Source organism: Vipera berus (assembly GCF_964194415.1).
Source record: "Vipera berus genome assembly, chromosome: Z".
Lineage (NCBI taxonomy): Eukaryota > Metazoa > Chordata > Lepidosauria > Squamata > Viperidae > Vipera > Vipera berus.
In genome coordinates, this window is record NC_138205.1 from 133,472,012 (window position 1) to 133,499,511 (window position 27,500).

The 27,500-nt window shown below is 52.7% G+C and overlaps 2 protein-coding genes across 3 annotated transcripts in view; one reads left to right on the top strand and one right to left on the bottom strand.

The window, feature by feature from the left end:
* Positions 1–10,101, top strand: part of ATG9B (autophagy related 9B) — a 16,748-nt gene extending 6,647 nt beyond the window's left edge. Inside the window, exons 5-15 of one of the 2 annotated variants that reach the window (XM_081344951.1) lie at positions 787–963; positions 1,978–2,119; positions 3,787–4,535; positions 5,292–5,445; positions 5,550–5,729; positions 6,173–6,412; positions 7,574–7,755; positions 7,926–8,025; positions 8,147–8,201; positions 8,481–8,621; positions 9,432–10,101. In XM_081344951.1, coding sequence (XP_081201077.1) covers positions 787–963; positions 1,978–2,119; positions 3,787–4,535; positions 5,292–5,445; positions 5,550–5,729; positions 6,173–6,412; positions 7,574–7,755; positions 7,926–8,025; positions 8,147–8,201; positions 8,481–8,584 — 2,083 coding nt within the window. In that variant the 3' untranslated portion in view covers positions 8,585–8,621; positions 9,432–10,101. The remainder of the gene's footprint in view (positions 1–786; positions 964–1,977; positions 2,120–3,786; positions 4,536–5,291; positions 5,446–5,549; positions 5,730–6,172; positions 6,413–7,573; positions 7,756–7,925; positions 8,026–8,146; positions 8,202–8,480; positions 8,622–9,431) is intronic. The other variant, XR_014028598.1, reaches the window with a different exon arrangement.
* Positions 10,102–11,749: 1,648 nt separating this feature from the next.
* NOS3 (nitric oxide synthase 3) overlaps positions 11,750–27,500 on the bottom strand; it is a 46,079-nt gene continuing 30,328 nt past the window's right edge. Inside the window, exons 16-26 of the mRNA XM_081344945.1 lie at positions 24,818–24,992; positions 23,404–23,533; positions 21,936–22,014; positions 19,566–19,753; positions 18,671–18,840; positions 17,384–17,594; positions 15,815–15,902; positions 13,175–13,296; positions 12,394–12,542; positions 12,011–12,205; positions 11,750–11,896 (exon numbers count right to left, since the gene is read on the bottom strand). Of these exons, the coding sequence (XP_081201071.1) occupies positions 11,771–11,896; positions 12,011–12,205; positions 12,394–12,542; positions 13,175–13,296; positions 15,815–15,902; positions 17,384–17,594; positions 18,671–18,840; positions 19,566–19,753; positions 21,936–22,014; positions 23,404–23,533; positions 24,818–24,992 (1,633 nt within the window). The 3' untranslated portion in view covers positions 11,750–11,770. The remainder of the gene's footprint in view (positions 11,897–12,010; positions 12,206–12,393; positions 12,543–13,174; positions 13,297–15,814; positions 15,903–17,383; positions 17,595–18,670; positions 18,841–19,565; positions 19,754–21,935; positions 22,015–23,403; positions 23,534–24,817; positions 24,993–27,500) is intronic.

Below are 27,500 nucleotides of genomic sequence, written 5' to 3' on the forward strand. Positions count from 1 at the left end.
TAGAGCAATTCAGAGTAGAATAGAATTCAGAACAGAATTCAGAAAGGAATAGAATTCAGAATAGAATAGAATTTAGAGCAATTCAGAGTAGAATAGAATTCAGAACAGAATTCAGAAAGGAATAGAATTCAGAATAGAATAGAATTCAGAATAGAATGAATTTAGAATTCAGAATAGAATAGAATTCAAAAAGGAATTCAGAATAGAATTTAGAACAATTCAGAATAGAATTCAGAATAGAATAGAATTCAGAGCAATTCAGAGTAGAATAGAATTCAGAACAGAATTCAGAAAAGAATAGAATTCAGAATAGAATAGAATGCAGAATAGAATAGAATAGAATATAGAATAGAATTTAGAATTCAGAATAGAATAGAATTCAAAACAGAATTCAGAATAGAATTTAGAGCAATTCAGAATAGAATTCAGAATAGAATAGAATTCAGAGCAATTCAGAGTAGAATAGAATTCAGAACAGAATTCAGAAAGGAATAGAATTCAGAATAGAATAGAATTTAGAATAGAATTTAGAACAGCATTCCGAATAGAATAGAATACCGAATAGAATACGCTAGAATTCAAAGTAGAACAGAATGAAGAATAGACCCGAGAATAGTATAGAATAGAATTCAGGGTAGAATAAAGTAAAGCTAGGACCTTGGAGGTCCTGTAGTCCAACCCCCTGGCTCAGTCGGGAGACCCGCCTACTCTCCTGGCTGTCTGCGCTTGACCGGGTGGCCATCCGCCTGCCCCAAAGGCCGCCGCCCCCCCTCTTCGCCTCTCCAGGCAGTTCCTGTTTGTGGCCACTTTCTCCACCTTCCTGTTTTGCTGCGTGGAGTACGACGTCCTCTTTGCCAACCGGCCCGTCAATCACACCCACCAGGGAGGAGCAGGTTCTGGGCCCGATCGCAGCAAGGTTACGCTCCCAGATGCTATCCTGCCCGCTGCCGAATGCGCTCAGAGGTGAGTAGCGGTCCGGAAAGATCTGCGCCTCCCCTTCTCCCCCCTCCAGTTCTTAGCAGGACCCCAAGCTGGCATCGGCCGTCGTGGTGGGACGTTGGCACCGGTAAGAGGGGGGAGGGGGCGAGAGAAACTTTGCCACCACTTGCCAGCCTGGCTGAAATCCTTCCACTCGGAACGAGATAGACCTTCTCGGGATGTGGAATCTCGCCTTTTGCAGCTTGCCAATCTCTTCCCCGGGTGTCGTGGAGGGTGCGAGTTGGGGCTAAATCCAGGCCGAATTGCTTTTTTGGGTGGGTGGGGGGGTGGGTGTCAGCCCCGATGTGGCCTAGTCCTCAGCTTACGACCGTTCGTTTAGGGCCCGTTCGAAGCGGCAACAGCAAGTTTGAAAAAAAAACACGGCCCATTTTTCACCCGATCGAAACGCGATCGAAAGATTCTTGGCAACTGGTTCTCCCTTCTTAACGACCGCCGCGGCTGTCCCCTTTTGCGACCTTCCCGCCGAGCGAACCCAAGGGGGAAGCCGGGCTCGCTTAACGACCGCGTGGCTAAGCGTGACAGCATGCGCGCGGCCAGGGAAGAAGGGGGGGCGAAAGCCACTTCGCCGACGCCTCTGTCCAGCGCAGAGATTCGGCGCTCGGCGGCGGTCGTAAAGCCGAGGACGGCCTGTAACGTCGTTCGATTTGCGGCCAGTTGAGCCCCTGCGGTTTCCGAGCAAAGAGCCTCGAGCTACCGGCTCCAAGGTTGCCGTTCAACCGGTGGAGAGCGAGCCTGCACCCCCACCCCCCACTCCACCACCTGCCGTTCCGGGAGTCGGTCCAAGCCGCGCCTGGTGACCTCGTAGCCTTGCTCTTTCCGAGTACCTGGGGGGGGCATTCCTGGAAAGGCATCCCCCCTCCGACGTGCGTTGTGTGTCTGTTTGTCTGCAACCGGAGAGGACTTGCACAACCGACGGCTGAAGCGGCTGTTTTTTCCTAAAAACCCCCCCCATCTTTTCTCCTACCCCCCCCTGGCCAGGATCCAAGCCAGCAATGGGGTCATCTTCCTGCTGGTGATGGCTGCCACGTTTTGGCTGTACCGACTGCTAAAGGTGTGCTTCAGCCTGATGGGTTACTGGGAGATCCGCTCTTTTTACACCAAGGCGCTCAAGATCCCCTCGGTGAGTGCACGGGGGTGGGGCATGGCGGCTGCGGCATCTCCCACACCCCCCCCGGTAGGTGGGCCGTACTGCGCAGCCCGGATTGATTCCTTCTGGGAAGCACTTTTGAGGACTTGCAACTCAGGGGTGCCCGGGTATGGGGGTCTCCTACTTGGGCGGGGGGGTTGGACTAGATGACCTCCGAGGTCCCTTTCAGCTCTGTCATTCTATGATTCTGCAAGGGTCTCCTGCTCGAGTGGGGGGGGGGGTCGGGGGTCGGACTAGATGACCTCTGAGGTCCCTTCCAGCTCTGTCATTCTGTGATTCTTTGATACCGTACAGGTCTCCTGCTCGAAGAGGGGGATAGGCTGGATGACCTCCAGGCTCCCTCCCAGCTCTTTGATTCTGTAAGGGTCTCCTGGCTCGAGCAGAGGGTTGGACTAGATGACCTCCAGGGTCCCTTCCGACTCTTGATATTCTGTGATTCTGGAAGGGTCTCCTGGCTCAAGCAGGGGGTTGGACTAGATGACCTCCAGGGTCCCTTCCGACTCTGATAATCTATAATTCTGGAAGGTCTCCTGCTTGAGCAGAGCGTTGGACTAGATGACCTCTGAGGTCCCTTCCAACTCTGATATTCTATAATTCTGGAAGGTCTCCTGGCTCAAGCAGAGGGTTGGACTAGATGACCTCTGAGGTCCCTTCTGACACATATTCTGTGATTCAGTAAGGGTCTCCTCCTGGAGCATCGGGTTGGACTGGATGACCTCCAGGGTCCCTTCCAGCTCTTTCATTCTATAAGGGTCTCCTGCTCGAGCAGGGGGGTGGACTGGATGGCCTCCGAGGTCCCTCCCAGCTCTGTCATTCTGTGATCCTGTGCTCTAACTCCAGACATTTGGCAACTGACTTTACCTCTATGACGGACACAGTGTCCTGGGGGGGGGTCACATGATCGCTTTTGTTCTGTCAACCTGGAAGGATGGCCTGCTCAAGCAGGGGTTGGTCTAGAGGACCTCCGGGGTCCCCTTCAACTCTTTGATTCTGTGATTCTGGCACAATCTCCTTGTAGGTCCTCTAGTCCAACCCCCTGCTGGAGCAGGAGACCCTTCCAGAATCACAGAATATCAAGAGTCAGAAGGGACCTCAGAGGTCATCCAGTCCAACCCCCTGTTCGAGCAGGAGACCCTTCCAGAATCACAGAATATCAGAGTTGGAAGGGACCTCAGAGGTCATCTAGTCCAACGCTCTGCTCAAGCAGGAGACCTTCCAGAATTATAGATTATCAGAGTCGGAAGGGACCCTGGAGGTCATCTAGTCCAACCCCCTGCTTGAGCCAGGAGACCCTTCCAGAATCACAGAATATCAAGAGTCGGAAGGGACCCTGGAGGTCATCTAGTCCAACCCTCTGCTCGAGCCAGGAGACCCTCGACCGTTTCAAACCGGTGGCTTGTCCAACGCCTGCCACCCCTTCTGGTGGCAAGCGGTTCCCCTGGCTAATCCTCGCTGCTCTCCTCGCTTCCTTTTCCCTCCGTTCTTCCTTGCCCTGCTCCTTTTTTCTCGCCAAAAGCCAGCACGCCGCTTTCACCTTCCCCCTGCCCCGGTCCTTGTTTTCCCCAAACGAGACGTACCCGTGGTTTGAGGTCAGGCTGACAGGCGCCTCTCCTCTTCCTCCTCCTCCTCCTCCCCGCCAGGCGCAGCTGTGCAACTGCAGCTGGCAGGAGGTGCAGGCCCGGCTCATCTCCCTGCAGCGGGAGCAGCAGCTCTGCGTCCACCGGCGGGAGCTGAGCGAGCTGGACATCCATCACCGCATCCTGCGCTTCAAGAACTACCTGGTGGCCATGGTCAACAAATCCTTGCTCCCCGTCCGTTTCCAGCTGCCCCTGCTGGGCCGCGGAGTCTTCCTGACCCAGGGGCTGAAGTACAACCTGGAGCTGCTCCTCTTCTGGGGACCCGGCTCCCTCTTCCAGGGCAAGTGGAGCCTCCAGCCGCAGTACAAGCGGGCCGGGGCCCGGCTGGAGCTAGCCCGCCGACTGGAGCGTAGCTTGCTGCTCCTCGGAGTCGCCAATTTGTTGCTCTGTCCGCTCATCCTGGTCTGGCAGGGCCTGTACGCCTTCTTCAGCTACGCCGAGGCCCTGAAGCGGGAGCCCGGCAGCCTGGGCGCCCGGCGCTGGTCGCTCTATGGCCGCCTCTACCTGCGTCACTTCAACGAGCTGGACCACGAGCTGCAAGCCCGGCTGAGCCGGGGCTACAAGCCGGCCGCCAAGTACCTCAACTCTTTCGCCAACCCGTTGCTCGCCGTGGGGGCCAAGAACGCGGCTTTCTTCGCCGGCTCCCTGCTGGCCGTCCTCATCGCCCTGACCGTCTACGACGAGGACGTACTAGCCGTCCAGCACATCTTGACTGCCATCACCCTGCTGGGGCTGGTGGTCACCCTGGCCAGGTGGGCGGGGACGGGGGGACGGGGGCGGAGTCTGCCCTTCCCTGGCCCTGTTTTCGGCAGACTTCGCAAAGTGTGGGGGGGGGAGAGAGAGAGTCTGCTGGCCGGTTTGGGGAATGGGGTGGGGACCCTCGTAGAAAAGCGAGTTTGTGTCTCCTTCCTCCTTCCTTCCTTCCTTCCTTCCTGACTCCTTCCTTCCTCCCTCCCTTTTTCCCTTCCTCTCTCCTTCCTTCCTTCCTTCCTTCCTTCCTTCCTTCCTTCCTTCCTTCCTTCCTTCCTCCTTCAGTCACCCCCTATCTTTCTTCCTATCTCCTTCCTTTCCTTCCTCTCCTTTCTTCCGTCCATCCATCCCCTTCCTTCCTTTCTCCCCTCCCTTCCCTGGCCCATCCTCCGGAAGACCCTCCAACCGAGGGCTTCCTTGGGACGCATCTTGAACCCTCAGCTACGGTTTGCTTTTCTTCCTCAACTTGGATGCCTTCCGCATCTCACCTCCGGGGCACCCAGAGGTGGACGGGACATCGGGCAGGGCTGCATGGGAGGGAGACCCCCTGCCTCCCCTTCCCCCCCCCAAAAAAAACACACCTGGGAAAAAAACACACCTGCCCGTCCTCCGAGGCTCTTGCCCACGCGCGCCAGGCTGTGCAGCTCCTCTCCGGCTGTCGAATTTTGGAGCTGTCGGGTTGACGCTTCTCCTCCTTGCCCCCCCCTCTGCTCTTCCCGGCCATTCCTCCCCCTCCCCTGCCTCCTCCGCCCCTGCAGGGCCTTCATCCCGGACGAGCACCTGGTCTGGTGTCCGGAGCAGCTACTCCAGTGTGTCTTGGCCCACATCCACTACATCCCCGACCACTGGCAAGGCAACGCGCACAAGTCGGAGACTCGGGAGGAGCTGGGCCAACTCTTCCAGTACAAGGCGGTGAGTGGGCTGGGAGGGGGGGAGGAGGAGGCACCGCCCCGGACCACCAGCGGCCCCTTCCATTGCTTATTTCGGCCACCCTCTCTCTCCTTCCCCCCCCCCAGGTCTTCATCCTGGAGGAGCTGCTGAGCCCCATCGTGACCCCGTTCCTGCTCATCTTCCCCCTGCGGGCCAAGGCCCTGGAGATCGTCGACTTTTTCCGCAACTTCTCGGTGGAGGTGGTGGGGGTGGGGGACATCTGCTCCTTCGCCCAGCTGGACATCCGCAACCACGGCAACCCCCAGGTGAGGGAGGGAGGGGAAGGGGGCTGTCTTGGCAGCTTGGGGGTAAGGGGGTGGGGGTCTTCCGCGGGCGATCCGCACCCTACATCTTGGTAAGCTGGAGAAATCGGGGATGATGGAGAAGCCTCGCCGCCGCCGGCGGAGAGCTGCTTCATCCCTGGAAGAGATGCGTGCCCTGTCATCTGTCAGAAAACCGGGTAGGGTCTCCTGCTTGGGCAAGGGGAGGGGGGCTGGACTAGATGTCCTCTGAGATCCTTTCCAGCTGTGATTCTGTAAGGGTCTCTTGCTCGAGCAGTGGGTCAGACTAGATGACCTCCGAGGTCCCTTCCAGCTCAGTCACTCTGTGATTCTGTAAGGGTCTCCTGCTCGAGCAGGGGGTTGGACTAGATGACCTCTGAGGTCTGTTTCAAATCCCCTTCTCTTCCTCCCTCTCCTCCCCCCCCCAGTGGCTGTCACAGGGCCGGACTGAGGCCTCCGTCTACCAGCAGGCCGAGAACGGCAAGACGGAGCTCTCGCTGGTCCACTTCGCCATCGCCAACCCGCGCTGGCAGCCGCCGCCCGAAAGCTCCCTCTTCATCGGGCATCTGAAGGAGCGAGTACACCAGGACGCCTCCCAGGTCCAGCGCCTGCTCGCCGAGGGGCCCTTGGCGGCCTCCCTGCTCTCCGATGAGGGGCCTGGCCCCATGGTCAGTTAGGGCGGCTGGGGCCGGGCTGGGGGGTGCGGGGTTGAGGGCTGACAGGGTGAGGGCTGCGGAGGTGAAGGTTGGGTGGCTGAGGCTGTGGGGGTGAGGGCTGAGGGATGTGGGGGTAAAGGGTGAGGGCGGTGAGCACTGGGGGATGTGGGGGTGAGGGCTGGGCGGATGAGAGCTGAAGGAGTGAGGACGGGCTGAGGGGGTGAGGGCTGAACGGCTGAGGGCTGTGGGGGTAATGGCTGAGGGCTGGGGCGAAGGATGAGGGGGGAGTGCTGGGGGATGGGGTGAGGGCTGGGCAGATGAGGGCTGAAGGGGTGAGGGCTGGGTTGGATGAGGGTTGAAGTGGTGACTGTGGGGATGAGGGCGGAGGGGGTGAAGGCTGGATGGCTGAGGGCTGTGGGGATGAGGATGGGCTGAGGGGAAGGGTGAGGACGGGGAGGGCTGGAGGGGAAGGGATGGGATGAAGGGTGAGGGTGAGCACTGGGGGATGTGGGGGTGAGGGCTGGGCGGACGAGGGCTGAAGGAGTGAGGACTGGGGCTGAGGGGAAGGTTGAGGGCTGAATGGCTGAGGGCTGTGGGGGTAAGGGCTGAGGGCTGGGGCGAAGGATGAGGGGGGTGAGCACTGGGGGATGGGGTGAGGGCTGGGCAGATGAGGGCTGAAGGGGTGAGGGCTGGGTTGGATGAGGGTTGAAGTGGTGAGGACTGTGGGGATGAGGGCTGAGGGGGTGAAGGCTGGATGGCTGAGGGGATGAGGACAGGGGGAGGGGGAGGGCTGTAGGGGAAGGGATGTGGGTGTGGGCTGGATGGCTGAGGACTGCGGGGGTGAGGATGGGCTGAGGGGGAAGGGTGAGGGGTGAGGGCTGCAGGGGTGAGGACTGGGGCTGAGGGCTGAGGGGAAGGTTGAGGAGGGTGAAGGCTGGGGGGTTGAGGTGTGTCGGGGTGACGGCTGGATGGCTGAGGGCTGTGGGGGTGAGGATGGGCTGGAAAGGGTGAGGAGGGTGAGGGCTGGGGGTGAGGGATGTGGGAGTGAGGGCTGGACGGCTACGGGCTGCAGGGATGAGGACTGAGGGAAAGTGTGAGAGGGGTGAGGGCTGGGGTATGTCGGAGTGAGGGCTGGGGCCTGGAGGCCGCTGGCTGAGTTCCTTTCCTCTGCAGCCGGATGCCCTCCTGGCCAGCGTCCTGGCCCACCCGGTCCTCGCAGAACGTCGGCTGCTCGCTCAGCACGGCAGCACGGCCAGCATCCTGGCCTCCTTCTCCTCTTCCCAGCTGCCCCGGCACAGGAGCCATCCCGGGGAGACCCCCATCTCTGACAGCCAGAGCCCGCTGCTGGAAGACAGGTACCCCTCGCGAGTCGTCTGGGTGGCAGTCTCCACAATTGGGCCGGCCGTGTGTGTGTGTGTGTGTGTGTGTGTGAGCTCCTCCCTTGGGGGGAGGGAAGGGTGCTCAGCCCTCCCATTTCTGTGCTGGGTGGGGGAGGGACTGACTGGTTTGACCTTGTCGCCCACAGCAGCACCGTTCCCTCCCGCCCGGCTCCTCTCAGCCGCTCGGTTCTGCTCTCCGAGTTGGCCTTGGCTGAGATGAGTTTGCACGCCCTCTACATACACGAGGTGAGAGACCAAGGAGGGGGCACTTGGGGAGGGGGCAGTCCAAAGCTACACACACACACACACACACACACACACACACCATCTTTAACCATTCTCCCTTCTTTCTACATGCCCATCCCAGCTTCACCAGCAACAAACGTCCGCCCGCTTTGCGCTGCAGCCTTCGGTACAAACAGGTCAGGACGGTACCACCTCGTCGCCTCTCCCGTGCCCCAAAGGGGTGGGGTGGGCAGGGAGCAGGACCGCGCCCCGCTGTCGTGCGGCGTACCTTCCCCTCCCCTCCGCTCTCCCCTCTCCCAAGGGTTGAATCCCTGCGCCTTCAATTTCGGGGCATGCGGTATCGATATCGGGGCAACGTGTCTGCGAGGCACGTTGTGTCTCGCTTGCCCAGAACCCCCCCTCTTGGCAGTGGTGGGAGAGGGGTGCAAGATTTGTGCCCTGTTCGCTTGGTACAGCATCCCCCCGCCGTCCCGTCGACACGCTCGGCCAGGACTGCTCGCTAGAAGTGTGCGAAGAGGAATCGGACGAGACGCAACAGCCGCAGCGCGAGAAGAGCTAGCAGGAACCGGCCCCGTTTTCGTCCTTCCTTCTTCCGTGTAGGTGTCTCTTCCATCCCTACTCTGGGGTGGGGTACGCAGCCTCCCGCTCACCTCTCCGATTCCCCTTGGCGGCCCAGGTTTCTGTCCCGGGCTGGGTCTCCCCCTGCCCCTTGTGGAGGCCTATTAAGCGTGAAGCAGGGGGGTCTCCAATCCCTGGGCCACGGCGCGCTACCGGTCGGCAAAAGAGGCGGGCAAGCACAGACAAAGCTCCCGTTGTGCATTTTCCTTGTTGACGTTGCTCCTCGGGACGGTCGCAAAAAGGCACTGCGGAACCCCGGGACACTGTGACTATCGTAAATACAAGTTGTTTGCCAAGCATCCCGATTTGGGTCATGTGCCTGTAGGGGATGTTACAAAGAACAGTCCCTCAAGGAACGGGTATAAGCCGAGGACTGTTCGAACGGTCCCTCCACAAAGGGATGTAAGTCGAGGACTGTTCGAATGGACCCTCAATGAACGGATATAAGTCGAGGACCGTTCGAACGGATGTATTTTGAGGACCGTTCAAATGGTCCCTCAACGAACGGATGTATGTCAAGGACTGTTTGAACGGTTCCTTGACGAATAGATGTATGTCGAGGACTGTTTGAACGGTCCCTCCACGAACAGATGTTCGAACGGTGGGAAAAGGGTCCCACTTGGGGCCGTCGTAACTGAACGGTCACTAAATGGAACGGCTGTGAGCCAAGGATCCCCGGTTATCCTCCCGCAAAGCTCCATTGGTGCACGTGGGGGATTAGGTTGCATGCACGAAACTCTTTCCCCCCCCCCTCGCCGCTTGACCAAGTCCTTCCTTTCGCCCTGCAGTTTCCTGGAGGATTGGCATTGCCATGGACGGCTTTCCCGGACGATCCCCCGGTGGACAGAACGTACCCGGAATTGGGGCCGCCGGGCGTCTGCCCCATTCTGGCAAGGCAGGAGTGATTGACGGCTACCCCTCCTTCGCCGTGGATTTGCCTGAGACGAGCCGCCTCGTCCACGAGGCTTCCTGGACCCCCTTTTTTGTGTGTGTGGGGGTGAAGTGTGCGCTTCTTGGGGGTGAATAAGCTTTGGGGCTACTTCCGGCCCCACAACGGTGCTATTTGTATTTTGGGGGGGGTGTCTCTCTGGGGTCAAGAGAGAAGAGGGCGGGAGATGTTCCAGCTCTGTGATCCTAGGATCCTTTTAAGGGTCTCCTGCTTGAGCAGGGGGCTGGACTAGAGGACCTCCAAGGTCCCTTTCTGGCTTTTGTTATTCTAGGATTCTTTTAAAGGTCTCCTGCTGGAGCAGGGGGCTGGACTGCATGACCTCCAAGGTCCCTTCCAGCTCCGTCGCTCAAGGATTCTGTAAGGCTCTGCTCTCGCCCCTGTGCTTCCCCCCCCTCCCTGCCCTCCTGGACTGCCCCTCCCCCTATTTTCCCTCCCCTCCACCACGCATGCTGTGGCGGTTGCCTCGCAGGGGACTTTGTGGGGGACAATAAATGTTTACAGCAATGAGAGCCAAAGTGCCCCGTTTTTGTCGGCAAACGAAGGAAGCGGGCCGCCACGTTCAGCTGGTTGGGAAGCGATGGCCGCCTACGGGCTTGACGGTGCTGGTGTGCAGGGCGAACGTTTTGATTGGCGCGACTTGCGACGTCAGGACTGCTGAGTGGACTTGGGGAGGGTCTGAATCCCCTCCCCATCTTGCTTAGGGGCTAAACGGTGCTTTCCCCCCCCCCAAAAAAAAATCCTTGAAAGGAAGGCTCCGTCCCTCTTGAAGCCGCAAAGATCCTTCCTTTCTGCGACGGGTCTGTGTGCCACTCAGCCGCACCTATCCTTCCGGAAGTCCCTCCTGAACCAGGGTGGGCACAATCACCCGCCCACCCTCGCCTTTCCTGCTTTGTTCCCCAACGGACTAACCCCATCAAAAAGCGGGAAACGGACTTGGACTTCGGGTCAAGGTAGTCCTCGAATTACAACCGCAATCAAGGCCCAAATTTATGTCGCTCAGTGAAAAACAAGAGAGCTTTTCCCTGTTTTACGACTTTTCTTGCCACGGTCGGCCAGGGAATCACTAACCCTAACCCCCCCCTCCTGTTGACTTTGCCCGTCAGACGGTCGCAAAAGGGGAATCTGTCGACAGGCCACGGAGGTTATTATGACCCTCATACAGGCAGGTCCTCAACTTAACGACTGCAGTGGGGCTCCAAATTTCACTTGTGGAGACAGTTCTGAGGCGGGTTTGACCTCGTTTTAGGACTTTTTGCCATGGTTGTTAAGCGAATCACTGCAGTTGTTCAGTTACTGACAGGGGTTGCTAAGTGAGTCCGGCTTCTCAGCTGATTTGCTCGTCACCAAAGGGGATTGCGTGACCCCGGGACACCACAACCGTCTTAACTATGAGTCAGCTGCCAAGGGTCTCAATTTCGATCACGTGAGAATGGGATGCTGCGATGGTCGTTAAGTGTGAAGAATGGTCATGAGTCACTTTTTGCTGCCGTTGTAGCTTTCAGCCGTCACTGAGTGGTTGTAAGTCGGGGACTCCCGGTTCTCCTCCGCTTACAGCGGTGAGAGTGCCTGCCAGTTGCACTCTTTATAGCCAAGATGGTCGCAAAACAGCACCACGCACCTGACGTTATGCTCTGTTTTGTGGCTGTCAGTAAGTGAATCGGTTTTTCACTAGAGGGCAGTGTGGCCAAAAAAAACCCCAAAACCCACGGTGGCTGGTGCCACCTTTTGGAAAACCCTACAATGCAACTGGAAAACCGCGGGACGCTGCAGATAGCCGTAAAGGCAGTCCTGTCACCACGGGGAGGGAAGATTCAGAACTGCCTCCTAAGGAAATCTTGAGTTTTAATTTTAAACCGCTAAACGATGTGGTCGTAAGTCCTGGAATCCCAGTACGGTTGGTGACGGTGGCTTTTAGATTCGCAAGCGTGGCTGGCTTCAAGAACGCCCTTCTGTGGGTGAAGTGGTGGTGGGGACCCTTGTGGGGTGCCAAGGCTACCTATGGCCATCCGGCGCCCAACGTGGGGAACAAAGCAATTCTGCAAACCTCTTCCCGGGAAGCAGATCCCGACCGGCCATCCCACCCACCCCAGAAAGGACAACTGCAAAGGGGGGTCAGATGAGGTCTTTAATGGGGGGGTCCCAAGAAGAGGGGGGTCATAAAGGCACTTGGGGTGGGGCTCAGATCTCCACCACGAGGCCACTTTTCCGGCCCTGCTTGGAGAAGGAGAGACTTCGGATGCGCGATGCCACCTCCTGCGTCCGGAAGGTCAGGCCGAAGATGTCCTCGTGGTAGCGGTTTTGGTCCTGCGGGAACCGAAGGAGGAGAGGCACGGGTTGGGACCCAAGAAAACAGGGAAACCCCAACCCCCCCCCCAAAAAGCCAAGTGTGGCCCACGTCCCCTGCCCAACCCAGCGTACCCGGAGCTCGCTGATGGCGTCGCCCGCCTCCACCAGCGACATCCTCCCTTCCTGCGCCAGGATCTGCTGGATGGTCTGCAGGACCCCCGTGGCCATCGTGACATCACCGCAGACGTAGACGTGGCCCTCGCGCTGACTCAGCACCTCGAAGACGTGGTCTGCCAGGTGCAGCCGCAGCAGGTCTTGCACATAGGTCTGGGGGTGGGGGGGAAGGGCGGGAAGCAATGAAAGAGCAAGTGGGAGACGTGCCCACCAGACCCTCTCCCTGGCGCCGGAGGACACACTTTTTTGTCCCTTGCGGCGGTGTTTCGGCGCGAGCCGAAGCTACCCTGGGAGTAAGACGGGTGGTCCTTACCTGGCCGAGAGTGGTTCCGCTTGCCTACCTTGGGGTAATCGGGGTCCCGCGAGAAGCCGGTGAGGACGCGACGAAGGGCCCCCGTCTCCTGCGCCTCTCGGATCTCCTCGCTGTAGATGTGGTCATGGAGGGAACTGCGGCAGCCAAAAACGAGGGTCATGTCGCCGGCGGGCAGGCCTGGAACGAACAACTTAAGACATCCACAAGGCGTTCGACAAAGGAGACCACACTTACTAAATTAGTAAGCCAGCGAAAGGTGTGGGCATACTAAGATATCAGTAAGGTGTTCGAGAAAGGAGACCTCGACCTACTAAATTATTATTATTATTGTTGTTTCTTGTTTTGTTGTTATTATTGTTATTATTAATAATGATAATGATAATAATAATGATGTGGGAACGGTCCCTGGAGGTCATCTAGTCCAACCCCCTGCATAGGCAGGAAACCGCCTATCCCATTTCGGACACATGGCTGTCCAGTCTCTTCTGAAAAATTTCCAGTGTTGGAGTGTTCACCACTTCTGGAGGTCATCTAGTCCAACCTCCATGGTCCCTTCCGACTCGTCTTGTTATTCTTTGATTCTGTAAGGGTCTCCTGTTTGAACGGAGGGTTGGACTAGATGACCTCTAAGGTCCCTTCCAGACCTGTTTTGTTATTGTATGATTCTCTAAGGCTCTCCGGCTGGAGCAGGGGGCCGGACTAGATGACCTCCCAGCTCCCTCCCAGCTCTTATTCTGGACTGATTGACATTCACCCCCACCCCCACCCCGGGGCCAGAAACCCCTTCCCCGCCCCCGCCTTGGACTCACCTTGGGTTTTCATCTGGTGTTGCCGTTGTTGCCAAAAGCCCCGAAAGGGGGCGATGCCAGTCCCGGGCCCCACCAGGATGCAAGGGGCTGTGGGGTCCTCCGGCAGCTGGAAATTTGGGGTGCTGTTACGGCCAAGAAAAGCCAATTACTTTTGTGTGTGTGTTTGTGTGTGTGTGGTAGACTCCGGTAGCTAATAATGGAGACTTTGGGTAAACTGGCGCCCCCTGTTGGCGCCGTCACTGCTTCGGGCGAGCGGCTTCCGTGCAGTGAAGACCAGCATGCCCCCCCCCAAGTGTCAGTGGGTCTCCCTGGAAAGAGCCCCCCTCTTTTGCTCCCCCCCATTGCAGAAAGAGGCTGCGTTTCCCCCCCCTCCCCCTGAGGCTAAGATGGGGTTTCGGGGCCAGCCAAGGACAGCCAAATGCTCCCAATTTTTTTTTTAAGGTGGCATTTTGCCGTCTTGTTTACTTTATGGTTTGGAGGTCTCGGTCACCCCCCTCCCCAAATTCTCCTGTTTAAAGGATGGGGAGGGAGGCGAAGAAATTTTGCTCGACCTCTCGGGCAGCAAAGGGACTACACGGTCCTTAAGGCACCACCGTGCCACGTGTCCCTTGACAAGGGCCTGATATGCTTGGCGAAAGAGCCAGGGGCAAGATGGGAGATGGGGGGAAAGCTGTTCCCTCCCCCCCTACAGGCGACAGGGATCAGTGCCCTATGGGGCGGGGGGGGCACTGAATCCCCCAATCGGACGTCTGGGATCTCTTGCTTCACCAGGGGGTTGGACTAGATGACCTCTGAGGTCCCTTCCAACTGCCATTCTATGATTCTGTAAGGGTTTCCTGCTCAAGCAGTGGGTTGGACTACAGGACCTCTGAGGTCCCTTCCAAGTCTGTGATTTTCTCATTCTGTAAGGGTATCCTGCTTGAGCAGGGGATTGGACTAGATGACCTCCCAGGGTCCCTTCCAAGTCTGTAATTTTGTCAGGGTCTCCTGCTTCGGCAGGGCGTTGGACTAGATGACTGAGGTCCCTTCCAGCTCTGCCATTCTATGATTCTGTCCAGGTCTCCGTCTTGAGCAGGGGGTTGGACTAGATGACCTCCCGGGGTCCCTTCCAATTCTGTAATTTTGTAAGGGTCTCCTGCTTTGCCAGGCGTTGGACTAGATGACCTCCAAGGTCCCTTCCAGCTCTTTCATTCTATGATTCTGTCAGGGTCTCCGTCTGGAGCAGGGGGTTGGACTAGATGACCTCCCAGGGTCCCTTCCAAGTCTGTAATTCTGTCACGGTCTCCTGCTTCGGCAGGACCTCGGGACTAGATGACCTCCAAGGTCCCTTCCAGCTCTTTCATTCTATGATTATGTAAGGATCTTCTGCTTGAGCAGGGGGTTGGACTAGATGACCTCCCGGGGTCCCTTCCCATTCTGTCATTCTGTAAGGGTGTCCTGCTTGGGCAGGGCGTTGGATTAGATGCTCTCCGAGGTCCCTTCGAACTCTGTGATGCCATGATTCTGGAAGGGTCTCCATCTCGAGCAGGGGGTTGGACTAGATGACCTCCCAGGTCCCTTCCAGCCCTGTGACTCTATGCCTGTTTCTAGAAAGTTGGGGGGTGGGGGGTGGGGGAAACCTCTCCGTTCATGGCTCCCTTCCCATGGGGGGGGGGGTTTCCTCCTGCCAGGAAGCCATTGCCGGTCTTTGGAAAGAGGTTTTGGGCAGGATGACCGCCAGGTTTGCGATGGCCGAATTCTGGGGTACAGGCAGTCCTTGCCTTATCACAGACGCTTTGCTTAGTGACCGCTCGCCGTTACGCCTGCCCCGACCAAAAAAAAAGGGACTTTGGATCACTTCTCGCGCTGATGACCCCGTCGAGATCCCTCTCTTCAGGCGACTTACATTGGGACAGCTTGACTGGCGCTTATGACCGTCGCAGTCCCGAGTCACCTGATCTTCCTTTGCGACCTTCTGGCCAGGAAAGTCCATGGGGAGGAAGGAGGGGGGGACGGGACCCAGACTCACTGGGGATCCACTGAACGTCCGTGGCAAGAACAGTCGCAAAAATGGGGCAAAACCCACTTGACAAATGCTTCTGTCTTACGAGAGGGAGGTAAGTGAGGTCATCTAGTCCACCCCCTGCTCAAGATGGAGACCTTTACAAAAATCATAGAAGGGGCCTTGGAGGTCATCTAGTCCAACCCCCTGCTCAAGAAGGAGAACCCGTACCGAATCACAGAGCTGGAAGGGACCTTGGAAGTCATCTAGTCCAACCCCCCCCGGCTCAAGGAGAACCCTTATAGAATCACAGAGTTGGAAGGGACTTTGGAGGTCATCTAGTCCAACCCCCCCCCCCGCTTAAGAAGGGAGAACCCTTGCAGAATCACAGAGTTGGAAGGGACCTTGGGGGTCATCTAGTCCAACCCCTTATCCAATTTTAAGTCAAAATTAACTTAACAAATTTCTGACTTAGAAATGAGAATTTGGGGCTCAATTGCGGGCGTAAGTTTAGGACTACCTGTATCTCGGGAGGGGTGGGAGCAACTGCTTCAAAAAGAGAGAGCCCCCCCTTATTTCAGTGGAATCCCCCTTGAATGATGTGTTCGAGAGAGAAAAGCACGTCCCAGGACTCCGATACCCATCTGGAAGTTCCTTACCTTCGGACGAAAGCAGGCACCATCTCGCCCGGAGAGAGCTGGGACAGCCACGTGGAGCAGACTCCGTAGTGCATGGGGCCCTTCCCATCTAGGGGGCAAAACAGAAACACCACCATGAGCCCCACGGAGTTGCCTTCCCGCTCGCCAGCTCTCGCCGCAGCCAACTCGCTGCGGGACCATTTCACGACTCGCTTTAATTTCTTAAAACAAATAAAAGATTGTTTTAGTTTTCCTCGTTCACGATTCATTCGGTCCCTCCTTTTGCATCCTTTCTTAAATGAATTCATGCCTCCATTTTTTTGATATTAGTGTTACATGTTGTCTCATCGCAAGTTGTCTCAAAGGGAGTTGTCCCAAGGGAGTTGTCGTTCAGCCTATCCACCGCAGCGAGTTGTCCACAGCGCATTCTCCCATAGCACATTTTCCACGGCAACTTGTCCTGTAGAAAGTTGTCTGTAGCTTCTCCTGCAGCGACTTCTCCCACACCAAGTTCTCCCTCAGTGACTTCTCCCTCAGCGAGTTGTCCCTCAGCAAGGTCTCCCTCAGCGAATTAACACACAGCAAGTTGTCCCTCAGCAAGTTGTCCCTCAGTGAGTTCTCCCGTAGCAAATTATCCTACAGTGAGTTATCCCTCAGCGAGTTATCTCTCAGCGAGTTTTCCCTCAGCGAGTTCTCCCTCAGCGAGTTGTCCCTCAGCAAGTTCTCCCTCAGTGAATTAACATACAGCAAGTTGTCCCTCAGCAAGTTGTCCCTCAGTGAGTTCTCCTGTAGCAAATTATCCTACAGCGAGTTATCCCTCAGCGAGTTATCTCTCAGCAGGTTTTCCCTCAGCGAGTTATCCCGGAATTCTCTCTCAGTTGTCCCTCAGGGAGTTGTCCCTCAGGGAGTTATCCCTCAGCGAGTTGCCCTTCAGGGAATTATCCCTCAGGGAGTTATCCCCTAGCAATTTATCCCATAATGAGTTATTCCACAGTGAGTTCTCCCATAGGGAGTTATCCCTCAGCAAGTTGTCCCTCAGCGAGTTATCCCACAGCGAGTTATCCCTCAGTGAGTTATCTCTCAGCAAGTTTTCCCTCAGCAAGTTGTCCCTCAGCGAGTTCTCCCGCAGCAAGTTATCCCGGAGCGAATTCTTTCTCATTTGTCCCTCAGCGAGTTGTCCCTCAGGGAGTTATCCCTCAGTGAGTTGTCCCTCAGCGAGTTATCCCTCAGGGAATTATCCCCTAGCAATTTATCCCACAATGAGTTATCCCACCGTGAGTTCTCCCATAGAGAGTTATCCCTCAGCAAGTTAGCCCAAAGTGAGTTATCCCTCAACAAGTTATCCCACAGTGAATTATCCCTCAGCGAGTTATCCCACAGTGTGTTTTCCCGAAGCAAGTTATCCCACAGCGAGTTCTCCCGTAGCGAGCTATCCCACACCGAATTCTCCCACAACGAGGTGTCCCACAGCGAGTTACTCATGGCGAGTTGCCAATGGCTAGATGGCCGTGGTAAATTATAGACCCACACAGCCTGGAGACACTGGCTGGCCTCCCTCCGAGGCGCCCTGATGCCTTCCTGTCCACTCACCCTGACTGCGATAGTTGAGCACGGCTACGGTGAGGTGCAGCTCCCCCGGATAGGTGTTGGGCGCGGAGCTAATAGAGTACTGGCGGGCCTGTAGTAGGGGCAGCTGGGTGAGGAGCAGCGAGGTGGGCAGCACCACCGAGGGGAACTCCTCCAACAGTTCAACCACCGTCGGGCACCGGAACCACTTCCACTCTTCATAGAGCAGGGAGTCCTGAGGGGCAGAAGGACGGGTGCTCAGCATGGGGGCATAGGGGTGAAAGCAGGAAAAGCAAAGGCCAGCTGACCCTGGGTTGGGCACTGAGGGGCTTTCGTAGGGCGGTCCCTAAAAGCGCGCCTCAAGAGGGGGTTGGGCTTCATTCACACAAAATACAGGTACTCCTCGACCTATGACAGTTCATTGCACGATCCTTTGAGGTCGGACTAGATGGCCTCCAAGATCCCTTCGAGCTCTGTCCTTTGGTGAAATTCTGGAAGGGTTTCCTGCTTGAGCAGGGGTTGGACTAGATGACCTCCAAGGTGCCTTCCAACTCTCTTATCCTATAAGGGTCTCCTGATGGAGCAGAGGGCTGGACTAGATGACTTCTAAGGTCCCCTCCAATTCTTGTTATCCTATGATTCTGTAATAGTCTCCTGCTCGAGCAGAAGGTTAGATGACCTCCAGGATCCCTTCCAACTCTGTCCTTCCGTAAGGATCTCCCACCTGAGCAGGTGGCTGGACTAGATGACCTCCAGGGTCCCTTCCAGCTCTGTCCTTCTGTAAGGATCTCCCGCCTGAGCAGGGGGTTGGACTGGATGACCTCCAAGGTGCCTTCCAACTCTTATCCTATAAGGGTCTCCTGATGGAGCAGGGGCCTGGACTAGATGACTTCTAAGGTCCCTTCCAGCTCTTGTTATCCTATGATTCTGTAATAGTCTCCTGCTCGAGCAGAAGGTTGGACTAGATGACCTCCAGGGTCCCCTCCAACTCTGTCATTCTGTCAGGGTCTACTGCTTGAGCAGAAGGTTGGACTAGATGACCTCTGAGGTCCCTTCCAACTCTGTCCTTCCGTAAGGATCTCCCGCCTGAGCAGGGGGCTGGACTAGATGGCCTCAAGGGTCCCTTCTGGCTCTGTCCTTCCATAAGGGTCTCCCGCCTGAGCAGGGGGTTGGATTGGATGACCTCCCTGAACACCCCACCAACTCTCTTATTCTGTCAGGGTCTCCTGCTGGAGCAGGGGGTCCGACTAGATGACCTCCGGGTTCCCTTCCCGCTGGCTGATCCTCGATTCGGACGCCGCCCCCTCCTACCTGGCTGAGTCGCTGCAGTTTCTCCCGCTCTCTCCGGTCCTCAGCCAGGCCGGCCAACAGCTGGAGCAGCTGGGGGCTGGGGGCCGTGGTGATGTCCAGGAAGTAGGTCAGCGCCTGGCGCAGGGTGCAGGGGGGCAACCGGGAGCTGGGCACCCACATCCGCTTCACCCCTGCAACGAACAGAACGGGCGAGAGCGCGTTAGATCGTGACCCGAACCCATCCAGGTCGTCCTTGACTTACGACGGTTTTCCTTCCGTGATCCGTGCGGATTTACCCTGCCAGTGGGAAAAAGCGACCAATCCAGGCCGTTGTTCACGCTTACGACCAGGCGCGACATCCTGAGGGCCGGCGACTGAACTCGTATTTTACGACGGGTCGCCCTGTCTCTGGGCTCGCCTGAGCCTCGGACGAGGGGAAAACCCTTGAACGACCCTACGAACTAAATTGACAATGGCACCGATTCGCTTAATGGCCGGGCCAAGGAAGGTCATAAAGCAGGGCGGGATGCAAGCCCGCGAGTCGCTTGGCCCAACGCTTTCACAACTGCCTTGCTTAGTAACGTGAACGTTGGCCTCCCCTGTCCTCGTGAGGACTGCCTCCCCCCCGCCCCACCTCTCCTCCCTCCCCCTCCCAGAACCCCAGAGGACAGAAGGGCAATATGGGAGCCGCCCCCCCCTCTGGGCATATGCCCCCCCTCCCAAAACAGCATCCTTGGCAGGGGGTTGGACTAGATGACCTCCAAGGTCCCTTCCAACTTTTTTATTATTATTATTATTATTATTATTATTATTATTATTATTATTATTATTATTATTATTATTATTATTATTATTATTATTATTATTATGGGATTCTGGACTCGGCTGACCCCCCCCCCAGCCCACTGGATCTTACCCTCGGTGCCCGCTTCCAGGGTCTCCACAGCGACGGGCTCCTCGGGCGGCGGGGGGTCCTGGACCAGCCCCATCAGCGCCTCCACCAGGGACGCCCGGTTGGCCGGGAAGATGCTGACGTGGTCGCCCGGCTGGTACTGCAACTCCGCTTGGTCTCTCGTCTGCAGGCGCACCAGAAGGGTGGAGCGGCTGGGGGTGGGGATGGGGGGGGAAGCCGGGGAAATCTTGAATGACGGTGAAGCCCCCCCCACCCAGGCCTACCCCAGAGGCCGCGGAGGACCCCCCTCCCCTCCCCATCTGAATCCATGCCCAAGAGTGGGCGCCGGGGCTTTGCTCCCTGTCACGGGGCCCTCCGAGAGATGGCATGGGGTGGTTGGGGTGGGACTAGATGACCCACGAGGTCCCTTCCAGCTGTGTTGATTCTATTCTATTCTATTCTATTCTATTCTATTCTATTCTATTCTATTCTATTCTATTCTATTCTATTCTATTCTATTCTTAATAATCAATTATTTGTATTCTATTATTCTATGATGATGATTATTCTATTATTTTTTATTTTATTCTATTATTCTGTTCTACTCTATTGTATACTATTCTTGTTATTAATTATTAATTGCTAATTGTTGATTATTTTTATCCTATTCTTATTCTTATTTTATTATTATTCTATCCATTATTATTATCTTTATTTTATTCTATTATTCTGTTCTATTCTATTCTATTCTATTCTATTCTATTCTATTCTATTCTATTCTATTCTATTCTATTCTATTCTATTCTTTTTAATCAATTATTTTTATTCTATTATTCTATGATGATGATGATTCTATTATTTTTATTTTATTCTATTATTCTGTTCTACTCTATTCTATACTATTCTTATTAATTATTAATTGTGAATTGTTCATTATTTTTATCCTCCTCCTCCTCCTCTTCTTCTTCTTCTTCTTCTTCTTCTTCTTCTTCTTCTTCTTCTTCTTCTTCTTCTTCTTCTTCTTCTTCTTCTTTTTCTTCTTCTTCTTCTTCTTCTTCTATTATTATTATTCTATCCATTATTATCCTTATTCTATTCTATTATTCTATTCTATTCTATTCTATTCTATTCTATTCTATTCTATTCTATTCTATTCTATTCTATTCTATTCTATTCTATTCTATTCTTATTAATTATTTGTTGTTGTTAGTTGCGAAGTCGTGTCCGACCCATCACGACCCCCATGGACAATGTTCCTTCAGGCCCATTATTTTATTCTATTATTATTCTATTCTATTCTAATTAATAATCAATTATTTTTATTCTATATTATTATTCTATTCTATTTTTTTATTTTATTCTATTATTCTGTTCTACTCTATTCTGTATGATGCTTATTATTAATTATTAATTATTAATCGTTTAATTACGTCTATCCTACTCTTATTATCCTATTCTTATTCTTATGCTATTCCATTCTTATTATTTTTATTCTATTCTATTATTCTGTTCTGTTCTATTCTTATTATTTTTATTCTATTCTATTATTCTATTGCATTCTGTTATTGTTGTTAATCAGTGATCATTAATTATTTTTATCCTATTGTTCTCCTATTGTTATTGTTATTATTATTCTAATCTATTATTTTTATTAATTATTATTATTAATCTATTCTCATTGTTTTTATTCTACTGTTTATTATTCTATTATTAATTATTAGCTACTGATCCATTCTATTCCATATTCCCATTCTATTCTATTCTGTTCTTATTACTATTCTGCTCTCTTCTCATTATTTTTATTCTATTCTTTTCCGTTCTACTCTTATCCACTGGGATGCCCGCCTTAAATGGCCTTGAAGGGTCTCATAAATTCTCGGGCGGCAGGAGATCCAGACGAAACCGGGAGGCCTGTTTCATTTAGTGACTGTTTCAGGTTACAGGGGGAAAAAAATTGACTCCGGGTTCTTTTTTCTTTAACACCCTCACGGCCTCAGCGATCCCGCGATCCAAATCCAGGCGCTTGGCCGCCGACTCGTACTCGCGACGGTCGCAGCGTGCCCGAGGGGGTGGGGGTGGGGCGTGTCCCCCGTGATCCCCTGGCGCGACCTTCCCACGGCAGGGGTTCGCTGAACGGCCGCGGCAAGGAAGGCCGTCGTAGTGGGGGGAGGGTGAAACTCACGGAAGGAACGTCGTGTTTTCCCGCGGACGTTTCCGTCGTACGTCGAGGACACCGTTGCGTCCCGAGGGAGTTTAAGCTCGGCACCGGCGGGGAGCAGGAGGGAGGGGATTGTGCGTTGGGGGGGGAGGCGCGTGGCATTCAGGAGGGAGCCTCCCCACCCCACAGGGGGAGGGGCTCCTCCTCCGTCCCCCACCCCTCCGGCAGACCCTCACCCGGAATCGGAGCTCTGCAGATTCTTGACCGAAATGACGTAGCACGGGAACACCTTCCGCTTGTGCGTCTTTGTCAGATCTGGGGGGGGGGAAGAAAAAAAAAGATGGCGGTTCAGCTGGGCAGGTGGGGGGGGGGTTATACATTTCCCCCCCAATTTCAGCATCAAAAGAGGGGAGCCCCATTTCTGGCCAAGAAGCCCCTCTGGCGTGTTTGAGGAGCGGCGATGGGCGCACGAGTGACACCTTCCTCGGGAGAGGACGTAGGGAACGCTGGTGGGCATCGCCATTCAGGAGCTTTTGTGTGTCGGGGGGAGGAGTCTTAATAACACAAACACACCTACAGACACACACACAGAGACACACAAACACAAATGCACACAAACACGGGCCCGTTTTCCAGTCACGGAAGCGCTGGCGTGCCTTGTGACATCTGCATGCTCCACTTTTCCCGTGCGGCAGACTGGTGCCAGAACGGGGGGGCAAGAGGGGAGGGCTTTGTTGTGCGTGTGCCACTGGCACAAACACAACTCCGCGCTGCCACTGGCAGCGGCAGGAGGGGCCCCTGGTTTGGGGCGCACACCACTTGCACAAACTCAGCTGCACAGCCTCGCGTGTGTGGACCAGGAACGGCGGAGAGGCAGGGGTGCAGACAGTTTTGTGGGTGCGCCACTTGCACAAACACCCCTCCACGCCCTCGAAGGTGCGGACCGGCAATGGTGGAGTAGTGGGGGGGAGAGGGGAGGACTGTGTGCACGCAGCACTTGCACAAACACAGCGCCGTGCGCCGCCGCTTGTGTGGACCGGTTTCCCGTCGGGCACGGACTGGTACGTGATTGTGGCCCAGGGGTTGCGGACCTTTCTCCAGAGGGAGAAGCACATCTCCACACACTTGCGTGCGTGGATCAGGAACGGTGGAGATGGATGACTTTGTGTGTGTGCCACTTGCACAAATATACCTCCACACACTCGTTTGTGTGGACCAGGAACGGCAGAGAGGGACGGTTTTGTGTGTGCGCGCCACTTGCAGAAATACATCAACGCAAACTTGTGTGTGTGGACCAGGAACGGCAGAGAGGGATGGTTTTGTGTGTGTGCCACTTGCACAAATATACCTCCACACACTTGTATGTGAGGACCAGGAACGGCGGAGGGGGACGCTTTTGTGCGTGCGCCATTTGCGCAAACACACCTCAACACACTCGCATGTGTGGACCAGGAAGGGTGGAGAGGGAGGAAGAGGGGATGGTTTTGTGCGTGTGCCACTTGCACAAACACAACCCCGTCCACCGCCGCATTGTGTAGACTGGTTTCCTGTCAGTCACGGACCGGTACGTGATTGTGGCCCGGGATTGCGGGCCTTTCTCCAGAGGGAGAAGCCAGGCGATCTCAGCCTAATAGCCAATCGGAGGAGCCGAATCGGGTGGGAGAGGGAGGGAGGGAGGGAGGGGGAATCTCCGCCCCCTTTTACCTGCCAGGAGGTCAAAGGTCATGCCGGGTTGGGCCAGGACCCGGTGCCGGTTGCGCTTCCAGCTGCAGCGGGCGGAGAAAACCTCGGTGGAGACAGCGTCGGAGGCGACGCAGAAGGTGTCGCAGGCAGCCTGCGGTGGGGAAAAAACCATGGAGGTCAGGAGGGCCACCCCCCCGCTCTAGATGTGATAACAGGCAGTCCTCGACTTACGACGGTTCATTTAGTGTCGGTCCCCAGTGACTTGCGGCAAGGGGAGTGGCGAAACGGGGGAAAAGTCACTTAAGCAACGGGCCTGGCATACTGGAGGGAGGTGAGCGAGGTCAGCTAGTCTGGCCCCCTGCTCAAGAAGGAGACCCTTGCGGAATTGCGGAGTTGGAAGGGGCCTCGGAGGTCATCTAGTCCACCCCCCGCTCGAGCAGAAGAATAGAGGGGGAAGGGACCTCGGTGGTCATCTATCCCAACCCCCAGCTCAAGCAGAAGACCCTTTACAGAACAACAAAGGGACGTTTGAGGTCATCTAGTCCAACCCCCTTGTCCAGCAGGAGACCATTACAGAATAAGAGAGTTCGAAATGACCTCAGAGGTCATCTAATCCAACCCCTGCTTGAGCAAAATAATAGACTTGTAAGGGACCTTGGAGGTCCTCTAGTCCAACCCCCTTCTCAAGCAGGAGACCCTTACAGAATAAGAGGGTTCGAAATGACCTCAGAGGTCATCTAGTCCAACCCCCGCTTGAGCAGAATGATAGAGTTGGAAGGGACCTCGGAGGTCCTCTAGTCCAACCCCCTTCTCCAGCAGGAGACCCTTACAGAATAAGAGAATTCGAAATGACCTCAGAGGTCATCTAGTCCAACCCCCTGCTCAAGAATCGCAGAGTTGGAAGGCACCTTGGAGGTCATCTAGTCCAACCCCAGCTCGAGCAGAGCAATAGAGTTGGAAGGGACTTCGGCGCTCATCTAGTCCAACCCCTCTTTATTTACGACGGCCGCAGCGTTCCGGGGGGTCACGCCATTTCCCCCTTTTCGCGACGAGCAAAGCCAAGGGGAGGGAGCAGGAGGGGGGCCAGCCAGCCCCGTTGCTAACTTAACCGTTGGCGCGATCCGCCGGACCGCCGCCGCCAGGAAGGCCGCAGAACCCGGGGGTGATGGCGGCGGTGGTGGCGGTGGCAGAACCCGTTTTCGCGAACGCCTCGCTTGGCGACGGAAAAGTCGGCCTCGGCTCTCGTTGGTTAAGCCGAGGACCGCCTGCCGTGACGTTCCCCAGCCGGCCACCGGGTTGTAGTGTCTCCCTTATACAGGCTTTGCAGGAACATCGGGCTGCTTCGGAGCAGGAGACGGGGGGGGGGGTTTCCAGGGGTGGGGGCAGGTGGGAGGGCCAACAGGGGGAGGGCCTGATTCTGCCCCCCCCAGCCCACCTTGAAGACGCTGGAGGCCCAGGTGCGGAAGGACTCCTCCTGGCCGCAGAGCTCGTCCCCCTCGCCCAGGGGCAGAATCCGCTCCCCGCCCAGCTCCTCCAGCCGGGTGTCCACCGCGTGGGCGAAGGCACAGAAGTGGGGGTACGCCCGGGACCCCAGCCCGAAGATGGAGAACCTGCAGGGGAGAAGAAGAAGAAGATGGTGGTGGTGGTGGTGGTGGTCCTGAGCGGCTTCTGCCCCTCCGGGCCTCGGCCGAGGCTGTGAGGGGACCGAATTTTAGGAGTGGGTTGTCTGTGCATTCTGTTCTGTTCTGTCCTTCTATTGTTCTTCTCTTCTCTTCTCTATTCTATTATTCTGCTCTGCTCTGTTATTCTATGCTATTATTTTCTTCTGTTCTCTTATTCTACTCCGTTCTCTTCAATTCTTGTATATTCTAGTCTATATTCTATTCTGTTAATCTCGTCTCTTCTATTATTCTATTCTATTCTATTCTATTCTATTCTATTCTATTCTATTCTATTCTATTCTATTCTATTCTATTCTATTCTATTCTTCTATTCTATTCTATTCTATTCTATTCTATTCTATGCTATTATTATTCTATTCTATTCTATATTCTAATCTATTATTCTATTCTATTCTCTTTGATTCTTGTATATCCTAGTCTGTATTCTATTCTATTCTATTCTATTCTATTCTATTCTATTCTATTCTATTCTATTCTATTCTATTCTATTCTATTCTATTCTTATATTATTATTAGATTCTATTCTATATTCTATTCTATTTTCTATTATCTTCTATTCTATTCTATTCTATTCTATTCTATTCTATTCTATTCTATTCTATTCTATTCTATTCTTATTTCTTATTCTATTCTATTCTATTCTATTCTATTCTATTCTATTCTATTCTATTCTATTCTATTCTATTCTATTCTATTCTATTCTATTCTATTCTATTCTATTCTATTCTATTCTATTCCATTCCATTCCATTCCATTCCATTCCATTCTAATTATTATATTATTATCAGATTCTATTCTATATTCTATTCTATTATTTATTCTCTTTGATTCTTCTATTCTATTCTATTCTATTCTATTCTATTCTATTCTATTCTATTCTATTCTATTCTATTCTATTCTTATTTCTTATTCTATTCTATTCTATTCTATTCTATTCTATTCTATTCTATTCTATTCTATTCTATTCTATTCTATTCTATTCTATTCCATTCCATTCCATTCCATTCCATTCCATTCTATTCTAATTATTATATTATTATCAGATTCTATTCTATATTCTATTCTATTATTTATTCTCTTTGATTCTTCTATTCTATTCTATTCTATTCTATTCTATTCTATTCTATTCTATTCTATTCTATTCTATTTTATTCTATTCTATTATTATTCTATTCTATTCTATTCTATTCTATTCTATTCTATTCTATTCTATTCTATTATTATTCTATTCTATTCTATTCTATTCTATTCTATTCTATTCTATTCTATTCTATTCTATTCTATTCTTATATTATTATTAGATTCTATTCTATATTCTATTCTATTCTATTCTATTCTATTCTATTCTATTCTATTCTATTCTAATCTATTCTATTCTATTCTATTCTATTATTATTCTATTCTATTCTATATTCTAATCTATTATTCTATTCTATTCTCTTTGATTCTTGTATATCCTAGTCTGTATTCTATTCTATTCTATTCTATTCTATTCTATTCTATTCTATTCTATTCTATTCTATTCTATTCTATTCTATTCTATTCTATTCTATTCTATTCTATTCTATTCTTATATTATTATTAGATTCTATTCTATATTCTATTCTATTTTCTATTATCTTCTATTCTATTCTATTTTATTTTATTCTATTCTATTCTATTGTATTCTATTTTATTCTTATTTCTTATTCTCTTCTATTCTATTCTATTCTATTCTATTCTATTCTATTCTATTCTATTCTATTCTATTCTATTCTATTCTATTCTATTCTATTCCATTCCATTCCATTCCATTCCATTCCATTCCATTCCATTCTAATTATTATATTATTATCAGATTCTATTCTATATTCTATTCTATTATTTATTCTCTTTGATTCTTCTATTCTATTCTATTCTATTCTATTCTATTCTATTCTATTCTATTCTATTCTATTCTATTCTTATTTCTTATTTCTTATTCTATTCTATTCCATTCCATTCCATTCCATTCCATTCCATTCCATTCCATTCCATTCCATTCTATTCTAATTATTATATTATTATCAGATTCTATTCTATATTCTATTCTATTATTTATTCTCTTTGATTCTTCTATTCTATTCTATTCTATTCTATTCTATTCTTATTCTATTCTATTCTATTCTATTCTATTCTATTCTATTCTATTCTATTCTATTATTATTCTATTCTATTCTATTCTATTCTATTCTATTCTATTCTATTCTATTCTATTCTATTCTATTCTATTCTATTCTTATATTATTATTAGATTCTATTCTATATTCTATTCTATTCTATTCTATTCTATTCTATTCTATTCTATTCTATCCTATCCTATTCTATTCTTATTTCTTATTCTATTCTATTCTATTCCATTCCATTCCATTCCATTCCATTCCATTCCATTCCATTCCATTCCATTCTAATTATTAT